We start from the raw sequence: 18,345 nt of genomic DNA, 5'->3' as shown, positions 1-18,345 counted from the left end.
AGATAGATCTCAGTAGATAGAGATAAATTGGGGGGAAATGATGACATTCATCCAATCAATACTTGTTGTGTCACTGTCCGAAAACCAATATGCACTATTTAACCCATTCTTTGATGCGTAGCTTAACAAGGGTGCTTTGCCCCTACATGAGTACCATTGGAATCGGACGTAAAGAACATGAGCGGATCGTATTGACATAGACGCCAAGCAGCGCTTTATAACTTGTAATCTGAGGTAGTAGTAAAACAAAGGAACAAACAGATAGTCTACAGTCCAGCGACAACAATCACGTATAATATGATATAGTAGTGGCAGCAGTAAGTTATTATTCAGTCATCAAGTAATCGTGTGCACTCTCCAGCACCGCTAGAACTCGCTACTTCCATCGGCGTCAACCCCGCTTGGTTTTTGATATCCTTCCTTGCCCCTTTAGCAAGCAGGTGAGACGTGCAAGCGGCTTGATTATTGGCAACTGCTGCATGGAGCGCAGTCATACATTCTTCGTCGGGATGATCAATCCTCAAGTCGTCCGGAATTGAATCTATATCTGCGCCCGCATTGAGCAGAATATCAATCTTGTCAACAGCTCCATCCGCCGCCGCCAGCTGCAGAGATCTACTGGAGTTGATCCGCTCCTTCGTGGCCTCTGCTGCCACCAGGGATAGGATCTCTGGGGTGCTGTATTTCGCAGCCCATTCAAGGGGCGTTTTGGACGCCTTTGTGTTCCTTGTCGGATCTGCACCCTTGTCGAGAAGGTGTTTTACCAAAGATTCATTCTTCTGGATGACGGCAAAACTTTTAGAGTAGAATATTAGTATGGCCAGGCGCTGTGCGTCTTTCTCATTGCAGGCTTGGTGACTTACCACAGAACGTCCCCGAAATGTCCATAATCATAATTAACATCCCAGCCGTGAGATTCAAGGAGCTCAAACAGTTTGATATCGCCGACTTTCGCCACCTTGCTGCCCTTGCACATGGCGGCATATGTCTCTTCACAGTTTTATTGTCAGCCAGCAGGAGCTGATGTTCGACGTGATTTTGCCGCCTTGAATCAAAAGAACACTCACCATAGCCTGAGGTATCAACTTTCCGATGCAGGAACTCGTCAATTAGACTCAAATCACCTCCTTCCAATGCCTTTCGAAAGGCTGGCCGCAGCTCCCGTTCTGACGCACTGACATCATTATCCCACGCTTGCAAAGTGCTGCGTACCTGGTCGATATCGCCTGACTCGACGGCTGAGGTCAACCCTGAAAGTAATTGTGGTGAAGTATTGTCTGAAGTTGACATCGTGAATGTCATGGTCTTGAGACGGCTGGAATGCCAGCGAAGAATTTCCCCATGTAGGTAAGATTAAGGCTGATGCCTATTTATGCACAAGAACGAACGGCGCCAACACAAGTGGCCCCCACTTATTCTCATGCTGGTCTTAACCAACGTGCGTGTGTTTTTTGAATGCTAATATCAGCATTGGGTAAGCTACAATCGAATTGAAACCTACGTGAAACCTATGACCGGGAGATTGTAATTTTCTATTTCAGCGAGTGTTCAATTACTCGCAATTCAGACCATTCGGCGAAGTGGTGGACTGCGAACGCTGATCATAGTAATACCATTACGTGCGTATGGGGTGGGCTGTGGCTGTGGGCTTCGGCCCCCAAAACCTATTGCTACCTGGCTACCTCGTCGCTCGGCACCCTTGGACCCACAGCTTATGGACTCCACGAACTTTTTACTATTCTTGACTTACAGGCAAGGTCTGGAGGAGGTGCACCCCAATTACGGGTCGCTGATGGTTCAGCCTTTTCTCAAGGTTGATGTAGTAAGGATATCGGTTGATACGCGAATTCTCGTGCGTTCACATTGCTCAGTCGTCCCAATCGAGCGACATGCGCAGAACCATAGATCATGGAGAATAGTATATAATCTGGTGAATTGCAAGACTACGTACTCACAACATCTTCACCAGCATCCTCATCAACACACCCTGATCTACATCCTCGCCTTTCTAGCCATTCTCAAGTCTTCAGTGACATTCTCCCCACAGCAAAGAGCCACAAATTCATCAGCATCAAAATGCATTTCTCATCCCTCTTTGGAACCCTGGCTACCGTGCTCCTGAGCACTAGTACGCTTGTGGCAGCAAACCCAATCACGGCTAGGGCTCCTGATAGGGCACCCACTGCCGCTGAGTGCCAGGCGCAACTCAACGTTCCCGCAGGGAAGACCCTGTTCTGGACTGGCGGTACCTCCAAAGATGCTATCAAGGCCGTCAGGGAGCGTGACTACTTGAAAGGCTACAAGAGAATCTCGCAGATGTGGAAGAGCCAGAGCTGGGCAGACCAGTACATTATGGACATTAACTTGGAAAAGGACTTCTGGTGCGCCTGCTCGACCGCGCTGGCCCAGCTGACTACGGGCACGGCCTATGTCATGATGCCTACCGGCACCGGTAATGGAGCCAACTTCGACTCCGTTTGGGCAGACTGCGAATGGCCTTACATCGGTCCTCAGACTCAGTATGTCATCCGACTAGACCCCAGTGATGCTTCACACAAGGAGTACATCCGTGGTGCTCCTCCACCAACTGCCCCTCCCGCGCCTCCTGCTCCCCCGGCCGCCCGCAGCGCTGCCGTTGAGTCCGACGGCTTCGTCGCCTTCGAAGCTTAGGAGATTTCGGATCACCGTTAGCCAACGGAAGGCAATACGCTTTCTCCTATCATATCTAGGTTCTTGGTGGAATGTGGACGGATACAGTTTGATTGAATTGTAGCATGATGACTGCGTTATTGTGGTGGGTTGGAGTATTGGGGAAAATTTCGGGCTGGTTTCTATGGCGTTTATTTAGGAGTATTTCTTCACAATATATCGTGAGATTCTTGTTCAAGTCAATATACGACGGGAAGATCTAAACCTTGATAATTAATGTGAAATCAATGGCCCAGCGGGCAAATGCTCTAATAGATGTGCTTGATTCTGGTTGCTTGAGGCATTGAGCCTACTCACGGGAGTTGCAGATACAATTCCGAAGACCAAACATCCTTGGGATATGCATTTTGCGAGCGAAGTACAATGTTCTAGCATTTCTCATGTGAGTTTAATCAATTCAAGTTTGAGTTGAATAGCAAATGTACCAGGCCTGGCGCTAATGGATGCGTCTCATCGTGGACAGAGCCTGGCCCTGGCCTCTGATTGGCAAATGACTTGTAACCTCATGTAGCTGCATGCCCTTTCGATCTGCTTCAGGCGTGCCTTCTTCTCCAATGCATAGCTATTCTTCAACCTTGGAAATGAGTGACAAAGAAGGCAATGGTATGTTCCTGGCGTAAGCGGCTTTGTTAATGCTGGCCTCATTTGTCAAGTGGTTCAGAAGAAGTTACATCGTCAGATTCTACTGTCGAAATAGAGGACTTGAATGACATGCTACGCTACAATGCGCCGCACTTGCATACACAGTGCTGAGATGGAGTGTGCACCGGATTGAGATCAGTCATGAGAAAGCTAGCAAGCGGCTTATTCAGTTGCTTCTCGTTGCGATCGGCGAGCCAGTAGGGAAAGCCCCAGACACAGGTCACACAATGACCTAGAATGCGACGGCGGGTCTATCTTGCGTGAAAATCTCTTTGCAAATGGACTGCCTGCTTTTTTTCTCGGTCTCTATGCTTTTCGGGAAATCTTCCCTCTGCTGCCTGGATAGCAAGCGGTCATCTCGTTTCGCTCCCGAGCTGCGCCACTCGTAGGGATGGGCAGCAAAGCTGTAACTAGTGCTAGAGTTTACAGACAGTCGCTACTGATCTGCCAGCCCACCTGGAGCTTGGATTACTACGGGTATTGAAATGCCCTATCTCGATATTGCCAGATCGAATTGGGCTATGCTTCCATGAAATGCACCTGCAAGATGTAGAACCTGATTGGAAGTAATGGTATGCGATTTGTGATGCACCAATAACTACTGCATCTCTCAGGTAACTCAAGAGCCCTGAAGTATCGCCCCCCAAAGCGCGCTGAAATTACTTGGGCCGTTGTGCCAGCGACGCATCATTGCCGAGCTATGGGATTGCTTGGTTGTGTCAATTGCCGCGGACTAATTGCTGGAATCGCGTGGCTCATGCATATTGCTGCATCATGTCTCACGCCAGAGATGTGTTGGATCTGACGGTGCTTCCTTTACGGCACAAGTATTTCAGCTCCCACGCTCTCTGGCTAATACCATAGTACTGTAGCTTACAGTGTGGCCGGGCTGTGCCAGTCGGCGGTGGAGCGAGCCCTGCACGTTACAAGTTAGCGCTTGGAGGCTCAGTGCAGGTGCTATTTTAGCTATGTGCTATCTGATCTGGTCCCCCCCGATAAGTGGGTCTAAAGCGAGATGGACGCCGCTGGGGGTTTAGGGGTTTGGGCTGTTTCAGCAAAGAGCCCTGATCCTGCGGTCTGGGGCCTGGGGATGTGATTGGCCGGTTCGCATACCCTCTTATTACTATTTGCTTACTGCCTCGAAGCCACGATCCCACGAGAGCGATGACACGTTCGCCATGTTCCTGTCTTGGCCTTACCGTATATATGAAGCCTGCCCTGAAGGATCTTTTTCGCTTACAATTCGTATTCACCTTGTATCATCTGCAAAGGCAACGCTGCGTGGAACATATTTCCTATTCCGAGATCGATTTCGAAGAGCATCGGATTCGAACTTTCCTGTCCCATTATTGGTATTATACACAAGTAGAACACCCAAGGTCTGGTTCGATCAGATTCGCATTTGTGCACGCTTTTTTCGACGCGCTCGACTACTATCACAATGGTCGATCTATCATGGCTGCCGGAGCCCCTCCGGAACCCGAACAATTGCCACAAGGACCCGATTCCAGGGTTTCCTTATTCGTACGGGTACAAGCCTAGTTTGGCCGCGGGCATCACATTCTGTGCTCTGTTCGGCATCGCCTTTTTTGGCCATGGATTCCAAAGCATCCGTCTGAGACGATGGACATCTATTCTTCTCACGATTGGAGCATTGAGTGAGTATTACCTGTTGACTGTTCATTTGCTGCTTCTGGCGCACGAAAGCTAATGTTCTCCTCTTTCAGCCGAGCTCATTGGCTGGGCAGGCCGTACTTGGTCCTCCGAGTGCCCGTATAACGCCAACGCTTACCTGATGCAAATCACCACCCTCATCATCGCTCCCGTTTTCGTGACCGCCGCTCTGTACGTCCTGTTGGGTATTTTTATCAACAACCTGGGCCGTCAATACAGTCTTCTGTCGGCCCGCATGTATACCATCGTCTTCTTGACGTGCGATATTGTGTCCCTTGTCATTCAGGTGAGTTTGCCCATGCTGCACATTAGCGACCGACGGTCTGATCTTGCGCATTGTAGGCTGTCGGTGGAGCCATGGCCTCGAGTGCGTCTAGCAATAAGGAGGACCCCTGGCCCGGCACCAGGATCATGATCGCTGGTGTTGTGTTCCAGCTCATCTCGATGACCATCTTCGCCGGGCTGACGGTGGATTTCACCATCCGATCGTCGCGCCTCGGCAGGCCTGCGGAGTACACGAGTATTCTGGTTGCATTGTACATCTCTTTCATTGCCATTTACATCCGAAGCATCTTCCGAACCGTGGAGCTGTGCGAGGGTTGGACCGGATATCTGATGCTGCGGGAGGGATACTTCATCGGTCTGGACGGTACACTGATGGTGATTGCTGTCTCCATCTTCTTGGTGCTGGACCCGGCGAGAGCACTGTCTAACAGAACTCGCATGTCACACAAGGAGTCCAAGGAGTCCATGCCTGGCATGGCTGTCTACTAAACACGATGAGACGATATCTACGTCATTACCATGACCATTATTTTGGGGTTGGGCAGTGTATCCTATTAGGATTGGAATTTTTCAGTAGCGTGCTGAGCGGAGAGCTCAAGGAATCAAAGATTGGCGCATAGTTATGAGTTTCTAGAATGTTTTATGCAATTTTCGTTTATGATCTCGCAGAATGAGAGCGTTTATTCAAGTTGGAGTTCATCGCCGAGTACCAGAGTGCAATAACGCGAAACCCTTTTGACATGGCCCAAATACGTGAGGCTTGATAAGATCCAATTGAGTTGGTACGAGTTATACTCAAATAAACTGTCACCTGTTTTGCACTCTTGGCGCAGGTTCCTGATCACAGTGTATTGATGGCCCAGCCTGCCTCTTGTCGTAGATGTCACCGATAAGTTATCGGCGCGAGTTGTCAGAATAGGAGAAGCTAGATTGTACATTGAAAGGGAATGATAGCTTTTCCGGGATGCTCTGTTGGCTGTTCACCACGGCATTTTGAGAGTAGTATCAGATCTCCACATCTATTAGACAGCAGCCGCCACCTGCTATTTTGACAATCGCCAGCGAAAGGTATCAAATATGAAATATACATCTTCTATAATCTCAAACCTTGGTAGATATTTTGCATGATGTAACTATTCGGCCAGCGATTCTATTAGGATTTACTTCGTACTCAAGCAAGCCGGCAAGATCGATTGGCAAGGCTGCCTCAGATTCCAGCCCCAGCGGGTTTATAAATAGACTATGGGCTAGCCTAGGTTGGTTAGCTCTTGGTGTCCATGACCTTTTGTGGAGAACACTTCTTATCTCCGGTGAGACCCGGCTGGGCGTAGGCGAAACCCGGACACATCAGGATTTGGGTACAGCCTCGACGATCAATTATCTTAGTAAAGCTATACTACAACTCTCAGCGTTTGGCAACCAGCACAGCTCAGCACAGCTGGATCATTATGGCGCTTCTGAGACTCACTCTATTACTGTTCTTTGAACAGCTTTACCAAAGTCACACGTGATCACATAACAGGCACGCTTTCGTGACCTTGCGCTGAAAATAGCTTGCTAGAGTAATACGAGTTCACCCGTAATAAATTTGTTCTTCCCGCACACTTTACCTTGGCTATCCCTTCACTCTCAGTGCGACGTGACTGCCCGAGTAATAGCAACCTTACAGCATACTCTCTCTTGGCGTATAACGGAACATTTCTGCCATTACACCATGCACGTGGGGATTCCCATAGCCGCTGGCGCGGTAGCCATCTATGTAAGTTTCTCAACGAACATCGTTGCTCAATATTACAGTAGCTAATCCGGGGCACAACCGTAGCTGGCTGCACGCCTGATATATCTGGCTTTTTTGCACCCCTTGGCTAAATACCCAGGGCCTTTTCTCTCGAAATTCACATTCGCGCGAGCGTCATACTATGCATGGAAGGGTGATATCCATATCGACATATGGAGATGCCATGAGAAATACGGTGCGAAAACCACTGCGTGATGCAGCTTGCATCATATATGAAGAGGCGAACAAGAAGAGCTGACTAGCCAATAGGAGACTACGTTCGCTATGGGCCAAACCAACTGCTCGTCAACACAGCCGAAGGCCTGCAGGATATCTACGGCCGGAGAACGTCTACCAAGTTCTTAAAGAGCAAGCACTACGAGGTAATGATGCATCAAGCGGCCAATACCTTTACCCATCGCGGTGGGAAAGACCATCTCGTTCGTCGCCGCATCTTGGCGCAGGGCGTTTCAGCTCAGGCGCAACGTGAGTACGAAACCCGCATCGCTACGCACATTGAGAAATTCTGTGGCGCCGTGTTCGACGGCACGGCTACCAATGGTTCTGGAGCATGGAGTGAGCCCCGAAACATGGCTAAATGGTGCAATTATCTCTCCTTTGATATGATGGCCGACATCGTCTTTGGCGCTCAGTACAATCTCCTTGGCGACGACCGCTTTCGCTATGTAACTGAGATGATGGAAAAGTCCAACGTCCGCATATCGGCTCTGGTGCAGTTCCCAAGTCTGTCATGGCTCAGACTCGACAAGCATCTGTTTCAAGAGGCCATATTTGCGCGCAACCGCTTCCTCAAGTTCGTATTCCGCCTACTTCGGGATCGGATGGAGCTCTCCAACGGAAATGTATGCGGCATCTTCGAGAAGTCGCATGCCACGTCTCAACTAAGCTACTCAACCAAATCGCGAGACATCTATAGCCGACTGCAAGAAGCCCGCGACCCTCAGACCGGAGCTGGTTTGCGCAAGGAAGAGATGGCTAGTGAGAGCACAACCCTTATCGTGGCCGGCTCTGACACCACATCCTGCTGCATTTCATCGGTTCTGTTTTATCTCTCCGACAATCCACAAGCGTATCAAAAGGCTGCTCAAGAGGTGCGCTCCTGTGTATCATCTCAGGACGATATCACAGGGTCGAACCTAGCCTCATGCACCTATCTGCGGGCTTGCATTGACGAGGCTTTGAGAATGTCACCCCCTGTTGGAACTGCACTGGTTCGCGAAGTCATGACAGAGGGTACCCTGGTCAGTGGACAGCCGGTGCCCGTTGGTTGTGAAGTCGGGGTGGGCACCTACGCGATCCACCACAGTTCACAGACTTACCCTGAACCTTTTGTCTACAAACCTGAGAGGTGGCTTGAGGGCAATGCTGCTGCACGAGCCAGCTTCATTCCGTTTTCGGCCGGCATCCGAAGTTGTCTCGGCAAAGGCCTCGCGTACACTGAGATCACGCTCGTCATCGCCAACTTACTGTTCCGCGGGGACTTCAAGTTTGCAGATGGAGAGCTTGGCAACGTCGGACGTGGCGGTAACAAGTCGGCCGTGTACGGCAGGCATCGAGAGAACGAATATCAGCTGTATGATCACATTGCAGGGCAAAAGAAAGGCCCGTGGTTGCAATTTTCAAGGCGTGTTTTATCATAAGAAGTCACGGTGTTTCATTGTAACATAATCATCTTTTCTTATTGGCATTTTCTAGACGGGAGCTACATGGGAATTGTCGATATAGCGACGCCACACGGATATAGTTTTGAGTATTCTTTCCTTAAACACACATCTGGATACCCTCTGCATCCTTCTCTATAGTTGCTCAATTCAAATCCTTCTTGCATTTACCATGATTGAAGTCTGGATTGCGCGTCGCCATCTAGGTATACGCACGTTGAGACGAGTTCAAGGCCATTGCCTTGACATAGTTCAGTTCGAAGTCACAAAGAAGTTACGATTGAAATTACTGGGATCAAGACCTAGTGCGACTGACGAAGGAGAAACATTTAGAATGGTGTTGCCCCGCATTCTCCCATTCATTACTGATGAACTTTACTAGTTCCACAATAATGCAATAAATTGTGCAATACGTAGCTTAATACTTCCAAATGCTCAATTATTCACAATCCCGTTCACAATCAATACCGGAAGAGAACGTTGATCAGCGGAACGTCAGCCAAGAAACGTATGATCACATACTTCCTCTGAGTAATTCACGGTGTGACATCGGTGGCACCTTGATGATTTTCTGAGTGTAGTAATAAGCTCAGCAGAACCCCACCACCATAGCCTTGGCATGTCTAGTTCCATGTATTTATAGTAATTCAACTTAAATAGAGTTAGTCTGCTTACAGCTATTCCCAATATGGTTAGAAATTATACATAACAATGCAACCCGCGATTTATACGGCGCAATGCAGAGATAAACATACTAACACTTGTATTCACTGACTCAGAGAATCCACCAACCTGGCGATTATATGAATCGGAATGCAGCTCGTTACATTGGCTACGTACGACCCGCTCTAGACTTCGCATAATACCATTTTGATATATATCTTCTGAAGTAGTCTTCAATCATAGTTATTAGTTTTTAAGCAGTTTGATAATGGCCCCTATCACCCAGATAACACCACCAAGCCCCAAAGAGGGAATCGGTAAGTAGTTACATATCCTTCGCCGTACTTGATTGATATTTCGGCACTGTCGCACCCAACAAGACACTAACGTGGTTCCCATTCACAGACTGGACAAACGTATCCGGCCAATATCTTCCTCTCAATGGCCATATTGAAGTGCGCTTCCGCGCATCGACGGGGAAATGGGACACCCCAACTCTAGTCGAAGGAACCAACATCTCCGTCTCCGGCCTCAGCCCCGGGCTTAACTATGGACAGCAGTGCTATGAGGGCTTGAAAGCGTTCCGGACGGCTTCGGCAGAAACCAAGCAGGAGGAAATCCACGTCTTTCGTCCTGCGTTCCACGCCGCGCGCATGACCCGCTCGGCTATGTCCATATGTCTCCCACCTCCTTCCGAAGAGTTGTTCCTCGAGTGCATTCGGCAGGCCGTTGCCCAGAATGCCGAATATGTTCCCCCAGCCGATAGCTCTTCCTTCCTCTATATCCGGCCGGTCCTTTTCGGTGCATCAACTGGCCTATGGGGTCCGTGTGATGAAGCTATCTTCGCAGTCTACGTGCAGCCGGCAAACCCACACCACGGAGTTGGAGCAGTTTCTGGCATTGTTTGCGAAGAGTTCGACAGATCTGCACCACGAGGTATGGGCAGCTTCAAAGTTGGTGGAAACTATGCACCAGTAAGTATCGTCACTTGAGTTCTGGCGGCCGGTTCTACATGCTAATCTACTCCCTAGGTTTGGAGACACGCTGCAAAGGCAATGAAGCTTGGCTTTGGCATCATGCTTCACCTTGACAGCGCAACACATTCCCTTGTGGAAGAATTCTCGACAAGTGGGTTTTTAGGCCACAAAATGACGGTAGATGGCCAACATGTGCTGGTCATACCCGCTTCTGATAGCGCTATCGAAAGTGCGACGAGTGACGCCCTCGCAACAATTGCCAGGCGTCAAGGCTGGATGGTTGAACAGGCCCAAGTAAGATGAGACCTCCAAGAACTACACCCTTGAATTCCACTAATTGCTTGTCTTTCAGCTCCCCTTTTCCTCATTAGGGAACCTGGACGAGGTGATTGCATGCGGCACAGCGGCCGCGGCAGTTCCTATCCGCTCTCTTACACGGATGTCGACCAATGAGAAATTTGAGTTTGGTTCCGATCACAAGAGGTGGAATTTGATCCAGTTGGCGGTCACAGTAGATAGCATACAGCGAGGGAAGAGTATTGATGAGGAACGATGGTGTTGGACAGTCACAGGATTTCCAGCACTGAAGTCTTCATGAACTAGTTATACCTTGCAATGCATGTACCATTTCACATCTTGATCAGTATCTTTGGGTTCATTCATCATTAGCAAAGGCGTTGATTACATCAGATGTTATGAATTTCATTAATAAACCGCGTCATGTGGTATTTGCCAGGTGGCTAGCAGATGCACTGCATTAAACGTATTCTTCTAGTGCCCGTCATCGATGTCTCAGCTTACTTATTCAGGTGACGTCATATATTTCTCTCTGTCATCATCAAAAATATTCACCAAAATAATCTTCTGGTTGTTTCCGTGCGCACTTGTAAGTTAGTGTGATGAAGGGTCATGCTTGAAAAGACGTGGATCAATACCCAAGTTTACTTAAGAACCAATTGATCTTAAAAATATACATAGTAACACGGAAAGAGTCATTGACATCCAAAGTCTAAAGACTATGTTCCAAACTTTATGGGCCCGGAAATACCGAGATTCCCGCATAGCACCAAAATCAAAGTGGGTGAGGCGTGTAGGACAGAAAGATGATAGTGAATGCTGTATTTTTATATATAACTCGACGATATAATTGCCACTAACAACCCTAATTTGTGGAGGCCTACACTACATGCTAAAATGCAAACGCCTTGTTCCCACTACCCAAAATGCTTCAAGAAACCGCGTCTGCAGGCGATGAACAACATAGTGACCTCCTAAGCCTTGGCAGGAGGGGCAGGAGGGGCAGGCGGTGCCTCCGGAGCAGTCGGGGCGGGAGCGCAAATGGTAAAGGTACCTCCGTTACCCTCGACCATGACTCCAACGAAGTCCTGCTGACCATCTTTCTTGTAAACCACACGGTAAGTGCCAGGCCACATTTGACCTGTTGCGAAACGATCTATTAGCTTCTTCGAAATTTGACGGATATTCATCGGTACAACCTCTGAAAGGCTTACCTTGGAATGTTCCACCCTCAATAATCGGGTACTCTCTGAGCTCAGCAGTAGCTCCAAAGATGGCAGGCTGGTTGCCAAAATAGTGAGGGAACTTGTTTCGGAGGCCATTGTTGCCCTCGGTCCTGTCTGCGGAGGCTCTGCCCTTCACAAGTGCAGCCCCGATGTCGTTCTTCTGCAAAGTGACAGTGCCACACATGTAATCCTGAACCTTCTTGCTCTTTGCACGAGTTTCAATTTCGGCAGTGCCAGGAACAGAGACGGGGCTAGCTTGAGCCAGGGCCAGAAGGCCGAACAGAACAGTGGTCTTAAGATCGAACAACATTTTGTTGAAATTGAAAATGAGTGGCTTTGACTATGTTGGAAAGCGAGGAGATAAGTCGAATAGACCAAGTTAAGTAGTGGAATGGTAGCTGAAGCTGTGAAGAACAGGGTTTGCTGGTGATTGGATTACAAGGCTGTGATTGTTGAGAGATGGTGTTTGAGAAAGGGCAAGTAGAAGAAGATAATTATATACTCAAACCACCACAATAACCACCTCGATAGAACCTGACGATTCCTGACACAATCCAAGGGATGAGCTGTAAGCTCCGCCCTGTTTCCCCTGTAGAGCAGGCTGCGACACAACTCAGAATAGAAGCAGTCGCTCGTTTGTAAGGATTTGGTGGATCGATGACAGATAATTCAGCAAAGGAGGACATTTGGTCGATTGTTGAAAGCTTCCTGCGAAACTACGCAGTTACGAAACGCACATATCGTCTATAGCGTGGAAATAGTAAACGTTGATCTGCGCGCAGTGTGCCCCGAGGAATGCTTAAAATAGGAACCACACTCATCACCTGCAGGGTCCATTCACAGTGAATGGCGTTAGAGGCTCCTTCGTAGTAGTAGTACTAGGCGCTCATCAGCAAGTAAACACTGCCCACAAACGCGCAAAGACGCGGCAGAAAGGCCCATGACCCTGAACTGCGGCCCCAAACGCCTCTATGGTTCAATTGAGTGGATTGACACGCCAGAGCATCTTCCAGACGGGATCCCTACAGAGGATCAGCCCTGCAGTTGTCGCCAGGCCGCAGCCAATTGCTTTGTATTATCGCGTCATACTATTCGGGACCGACAGAGCGCGCTGCGCGACGTCATGGCATCCCCACAACGAAGCCTCTACAGAGAAAGGAGCGCTTAAATATTGTCTACCCCGGTCCGTGGCGCGCAATAGGATCATAATTTCAAATTTCATCCAGCTGTACGATTGCGAAACCCTTGACCGAGTTTCCAGCAGTCCAGCATTGCACCAATTTCGGCACACATCTTCCCATCATGAGTGCCTTTTCGTGGGAGGTTTTCGAGAGCTCGGAAGTCTTCAAGACTCTCCGCAAGCTCACAGAACAGCCCGCGGAGGCCTATAGTTCAGAAAATGGTCTCCAAGAAATCCACGGTCTGGTCATGGCAGAGGTGGCAAAGAACAGGGGCAAGTCTCTTCTGGAGGTCAACGGCTCCCAAGTCAGAAACGAGGGAAAGCCAATGCTCGCTGGTGCCATACCGGATTCCGTCGCAGACGTGCTTGTCGAGCTCGCTTGTCGAACCCCACCATCCGATCAGCGTAGACTCGTCGAGTTCGCCTCTCAGCTCTATAGACGAACAGAAATTGATCCAGAGTCAGGCGAGCCGCTGACACAGGATGGGAAGGCGGTGTGGGCTGAGAATGTCTCTCTCCTGCGCAGCGCCAATACGGAATGGAGAGACCGTATATCTGCTGAGGAAAATGGTGGCGCCTGGAACATTAAGACATGTATGTTTCCTACCACACGTGCTTGACATTGCAACACTAACTCATTCCTTTCGCCTTAGATTCAGACGACGTCGGATTGCCAAGTGATATCAAGCGTCGCTGGGCAAATCTAATGGCATTTACCGCGCAGCTTACCCAACTTGCACCTCCTGTACCCGAATATGACGACAATCCAATTCACTGGGCACATATGGCAATATGGTCTCTGCGGGCTGCTTTTGAGGCTGATATCGCACCACACGAACTTGTCGGCACAACCACCTTCCACGTCGCCTGCTTATGGTTCATCTATGCTGCTGATGCAGTGTGGGCATGTGCACTGAAGGAGATCGAAGCGGGAGGAGAGTTCATGTCCAGTCCAGGTTCACAATATCAAGAGAAGGCCTGGAAGGGGTTCAACCAGGAACGGTGGGATACCTGGGTGCGCGCGTTGGAAACAGCTGGGACAAGTTGCAGCGATTCTGACGCAGAGACGAAGGACATGATAGATGGTGCCTTGAAGAAGGCTAAGAACGCAAGTCAAGGAAATTAAAATCACAATATAGTCACGAGCAGAAGTACACAGATCTTGCGCAGGCGATCGCATCGTGATGGCGGCTTAGCTTAGAACGTACAAGTCTATCCCAAAGCTAATCACACAACACGATGGGCGTAAACACTGAGACTGAATCATGCGAGAATGCTGCTGTTGACGCGCCGCAAGCTTACCGCCAGAGGAAATTTTAGCTCAATAGATGATCAGCCTCGAAACTCCTCCAAGAATCGCTGCGGGTTGACGCCACTAAGCAGGATTCAGCTTCTGAATCTGGCGCCAGACAGATAGGATGCGGTTTGTGCTAGTCGGCCGTCAAGCCCCACAAGAGCTCCTTGAGCATGGCGGATCTGGAAGCTCTGAAATCCTGATCAGCGACAATTTTCGCCGTGATAGGTTGGTTATGTTGAGGCCAATGTGACTAGTTACCAGCGCTGGATTCCGCTTCACTAGTGCTCATTACCTCGTCACGGAAGGATTTAGGCTTGGTTCCTCAGCCTAGATTTTCAACGGGCCGTCACTAAAAATAAACCTTCGCCCCACAGGAGCGGCGGCATGCACCGGCCCGTTGAAAAGTGAATTAGTCAACGTAGGATTTGTATGTGTCTCATGGAAAGACCAGGGTACGACTCTTGTATGTTTCATCTATGAGCAGGAATGCAGGAATGTAAGTAGGCGCTGCAAGTCTATACGAGATGGATCTAAGCTACAAGTAGGTCTTTATTAATTTGACCAGTTGCTTCATAATATTTCTCCACCTTAACGAGCTATTTATGTACATAGGTACCTACATAGGTAGGTATGTGGTTGGGCTAAGAATTTAGAGATTGTCCCAGACGCTGGCGCTGGGACGGCCCTTAGCTGCCGTGACGTCTAAAGTTAGGTGCTCACTAAGAAATACTAGGGTAGCAGTCGTGACAGATCAGATCATGGGGATCTTAGTGTAGAGGCGGTACCGATTTAATTTTATCTTCAATATAGTGGATTGGTTGACGCGAACGAGTTAGGGCGTAGTTGAGACCAAGCACTGGTGCAACTGAGCCTCTTCATCTTACAGGCCAGCCTAGAATGGTCTTAGTACTGAGTGAAGATCGTGGCCTATGTGAGCTTGAGGTGGGGTCGCGCACTAATTTGCTGTCGCTGGTGAGAAGTTCAGCTCAGAGCTGAGCCACGACGAGCTCGGCCTTCGGCAAGTATGATCCAGATTAATCTTGTAAGTGGGGTCGGTATCCAACAAACCAGGCTTCGCTAAATGAAAGAATTCCAACGTAATTTGCCCTAATTTTCCTCGAGATTTCGCCTGACAGGGGTTCGGCTTCAATCCTAGAGGTTAACCAGTGGTCACCCAAAGGACATGGTACTTTCGCGCCGCGTCAATCATGGTCCAGAGTTGTGCTGGGGAATGAAACGTCCCTTGGAACTAGTTATTCCTGTGTATAGGATGTTGCGGTATCATGTTGCAGTTCAAATGCATCGCAATTAAAATGCATTCATCACAGAATAGTAGCGCATTTTGAACGCGAAAATAAAGGGTATCAAATTGGCTCTCATTTCTAGTCCCAACCCATCAAAATGTGGAGATCCACCGTAGCTCCCTTTCAATGCTCGACTTTTGACTAAATTACATGGCTATCCCCTTTTCATAAACTGCTTGATTCAGGTTGAAGCAGTAAAGCTAGAATCTCAGTTTGTCCTGATACCGCTGCAAGCTGGATAGGGGTGTACCCTTGTTTATCTTGAATTTGCATCATGGAGGGCGATTGCTTGAGGATTAGCCTCACAGTTTCGATGTTCCCCCCAGCAACCGCAAGATGAAGTAGCGACGCGTCAGCTCCAGGAACTCGTCGCGGCGAGTTCGTCGTCGATTTGGTCTCGAAGCGGTAGATGGCTGAACTCGCTGGGGTCTCTTCCGGTAAGCCATGCCACAGTGATGCGAAATCAGGCTCTGGCGGCAATGATGGTGACACACGGTTCAGACCGTCCCCACCCATGATATTGTCAAGGCCTAGATGCGACGGGTCCGAGACTACCTCCTGGAAAAAGACCGGGTGGTAAACATTTTCATCCTTAAAGAATGTGTGGTAGGCATCTCCACCTTCAAAGTTGAACTCCATTGGAAACATGGGTGGAATGGATCCCGAGTTTTGTTGTTCCAAGAGCGTGGCGTCTGATGAAATACCAAGCACATCATAGCCGCTCATAAGACTGCTTTCGTCCTCAGATACATCCGATGGCTCCGAGTTAACCGATGATAAATGCGTGGCCGAACAGGACTCTGAGCCGCTGGATGTCCCCGTGGTATCAAACCACAGGAAATTGACATCGTCTACCATGTTCATATCGTCCAAATCCGGCGACTCGCTTGAAGAGCCATGCTGGGGATATTGTCCGATTTTACCAGGGGACAATGGCCTGGGTGAAACCGAAGAGATGCTTGAGCTGCAGTTGTTGGGACTTGATGCACTAAGTTCTGGGCTTCTCGACTGCGCCTTTAGTTTTCCACTGCTGCTAGAGCTTCTCTTGCATACACCAGCGGTTTGACGGCCACCATTGTCCTGAAGTTTGGACAGTTGCCTCCTTAAGGCCTCCACCTCCTTGCTCTTGTCACGGAGGCTGCGACCTATGAGCAACGTTAGCAACGATTCTGATACCCAAGATCTAGTAGGATGAGACTTACGGTACGCTCGCTGAGCCAGGCGGTTCTGAAGCTTTCTTCGCTCCGCAGCGTCGGCCACATTTCTCCAATCCTCGCCTTGCTTCATCAATTTGATATAGGCTGAGTTGGGTGGACGCCCGCACTTTGTGGGGCTGCTTGCACGTGGGCTGTCCATCTTTGATGTGAGGATATGTGTTGATATCGCTACAGCGTAGACGAGAGCAAGTGATTCGAAGTTCAAGGGAATATAAGTGGTAGCTTGCATCAAGGTAAATGTACCGAGCGTCAATACTTGTTGATATGCAGAAGGTATAGTGACTCGACTGGCATCGGCGACGACTTTAATGTATAGGCTATTGAAGATCCCACTACATTCAAAGATATGTATAGAAACCCGGGCTAACTAGATGCTGAGAGCACTCGCCGCTAGCTGACCCAGAGTCCATCTGAGTTGCATGGCTGTGCTGTTCCTGCGAAGAAATCCTGACACACAAATCTATGTAGTTTCAGACCTGCTCAAGGCGCCACGGTGGGGATCTGAGGCACTTGGCGCTTGTGCCTCTGTGAAAAGGGCCTTGCACGGCACCGGCCAAGAAGACTCTGATGCGGTGCCGCATACTAGGCTCATGTAATCGAGTTTTGTTTACAAGCAGCCACGGGCTGTGCCTGCTGGTGAGACTGTGTGGCGGCCACGCGACTTTGCGTAAGGAAAACCCAAAAAATAGAATCTTGGCGCCCGGGACAGCTGACGATTGGCCAATGACCCACAAATCGATCTCATTGCTGAGCCCCTTTGGGGTGGAAAGGGTCTTAAATCAGTAAGTAAAAGATCCGCAATGCTTGGCACGGTTGCCCGAAGGAGCAAGCCCGAAGGAACGAGCTGTACGTGACCACCAATCAGACAAGCTCCTATGCCTGCCGGTGATCTTAGCACATCCCACCGCTGTGGGTTGTATCCCAGTGCTGTGGCCCTTCGCACGTGGCAAGGACGGCCCCGAATGGTAACAATCGCCAGCGCCAGGCCGGGGCCCCCAGGCCCCCAAACCAGCCGCACACTGGAGCACTGGACCACTGGATCACTGGACCACTGGGTACGGAGCGCGCTGCGCCAGGCGTCGGCGTTTCTCTAGCGCTGAGAGCCCGGAATAGGATCACTGAGGCTAAGCAGCTCCAGAGGATCAGCCTCGTATCTCTGAGTATCTGATTACACAAGCTAAGCAGTGAGTTTGCAGCCACTAGTATAGTCCTCATGTATAAACAACATATATCGAGTGTCATGAAACTCAACCCACATCGATTCTCCCAGAGCTGCACTCCCACTCAAGGCAAACTGACCTGCTCCGTTTCATCCTACGCCCACACGACTTGCAACACTTTGTTCACATACTTCCACGAACAACTAACTTAAATCCTCATCCACACGACACATCACACATCACACATCACACATC

General features: G+C 49.4%; 8 protein-coding genes across 8 annotated transcripts; 5 read left to right on the top strand and 3 right to left on the bottom strand.

The window, feature by feature from the left end:
* Positions 1-329: 329 nt before the first annotated feature.
* On the bottom strand, positions 330-1,290 carry JN550_010598 (uncharacterized protein; the record flags this gene model as incomplete). Its single annotated transcript, XM_049308870.1, has 3 exons — positions 330-795; positions 864-990; positions 1,068-1,290. 3 exons carry the CDS (start codon positions 1,288-1,290, stop codon positions 330-332), a joined length of 816 nt encoding a protein of 271 aa, XP_049167403.1.
* A 786-nt stretch (positions 1,291-2,076) lies between these two features.
* On the top strand, positions 2,077-2,670 carry JN550_010597 (uncharacterized protein; the record flags this gene model as incomplete). Its single annotated transcript, XM_049308869.1, has 1 exon — positions 2,077-2,670. The coding sequence occupies one exon, from the start codon at positions 2,077-2,079 to the stop codon at positions 2,668-2,670; it is 594 nt and encodes a 197-aa protein (XP_049167402.1).
* A 2,122-nt stretch (positions 2,671-4,792) lies between these two features.
* On the top strand, positions 4,793-5,799 carry JN550_010596 (uncharacterized protein; the record flags this gene model as incomplete). The annotated part of the gene is made up of 3 exons (XM_049308868.1): positions 4,793-5,009; positions 5,079-5,311; positions 5,368-5,799. 3 exons carry the CDS (start codon positions 4,793-4,795, stop codon positions 5,797-5,799), a joined length of 882 nt encoding a protein of 293 aa, XP_049167401.1.
* Positions 5,800-7,024: 1,225 nt separating this feature from the next.
* On the top strand, positions 7,025-8,748 carry JN550_010595 (uncharacterized protein; the record flags this gene model as incomplete). The annotated part of the gene is made up of 3 exons (XM_049308867.1): positions 7,025-7,069; positions 7,133-7,283; positions 7,358-8,748. 3 exons carry the CDS (start codon positions 7,025-7,027, stop codon positions 8,746-8,748), a joined length of 1,587 nt encoding a protein of 528 aa, XP_049167400.1.
* Positions 8,749-9,700: 952 nt separating this feature from the next.
* Positions 9,701-11,007, top strand: JN550_010594 (uncharacterized protein; the record flags this gene model as incomplete). The annotated part of the gene is made up of 4 exons (XM_049308866.1): positions 9,701-9,749; positions 9,838-10,406; positions 10,464-10,703; positions 10,762-11,007. 4 exons carry the CDS (start codon positions 9,701-9,703, stop codon positions 11,005-11,007), a joined length of 1,104 nt encoding a protein of 367 aa, XP_049167399.1.
* Positions 11,008-11,680: 673 nt separating this feature from the next.
* Positions 11,681-12,242, bottom strand: JN550_010593 (uncharacterized protein; the record flags this gene model as incomplete). Its single annotated transcript, XM_049308864.1, has 2 exons — positions 11,681-11,847; positions 11,921-12,242. The coding sequence occupies 2 exons, from the start codon at positions 12,240-12,242 to the stop codon at positions 11,681-11,683; spliced, it is 489 nt and encodes a 162-aa protein (XP_049167398.1).
* Positions 12,243-13,234: 992 nt separating this feature from the next.
* Positions 13,235-14,238, top strand: JN550_010592 (uncharacterized protein; the record flags this gene model as incomplete). The annotated part of the gene is made up of 2 exons (XM_049308863.1): positions 13,235-13,706; positions 13,766-14,238. 2 exons carry the CDS (start codon positions 13,235-13,237, stop codon positions 14,236-14,238), a joined length of 945 nt encoding a protein of 314 aa, XP_049167397.1.
* Positions 14,239-15,878: 1,640 nt separating this feature from the next.
* JN550_010591 (uncharacterized protein) lies at positions 15,879-17,069 on the bottom strand (the record flags this gene model as incomplete). The annotated part of the gene is made up of 2 exons (XM_049308862.1): positions 15,879-16,858; positions 16,916-17,069. 2 exons carry the CDS (start codon positions 17,067-17,069, stop codon positions 15,879-15,881), a joined length of 1,134 nt encoding a protein of 377 aa, XP_049167396.1.
* Between the last annotated feature and the right edge of the window lie 1,276 nt (positions 17,070-18,345).

Source organism: Neoarthrinium moseri, assembly GCF_022829205.1.
Source record: "Neoarthrinium moseri strain CBS 164.80 chromosome Unknown scaffold56_Wmoseri_CBS_16480, whole genome shotgun sequence".
NCBI lineage: Eukaryota > Fungi > Ascomycota > Sordariomycetes > Amphisphaeriales > Apiosporaceae > Neoarthrinium > Neoarthrinium moseri.
This window is presented reverse-complemented; position numbering and strand designations above follow the sequence as displayed.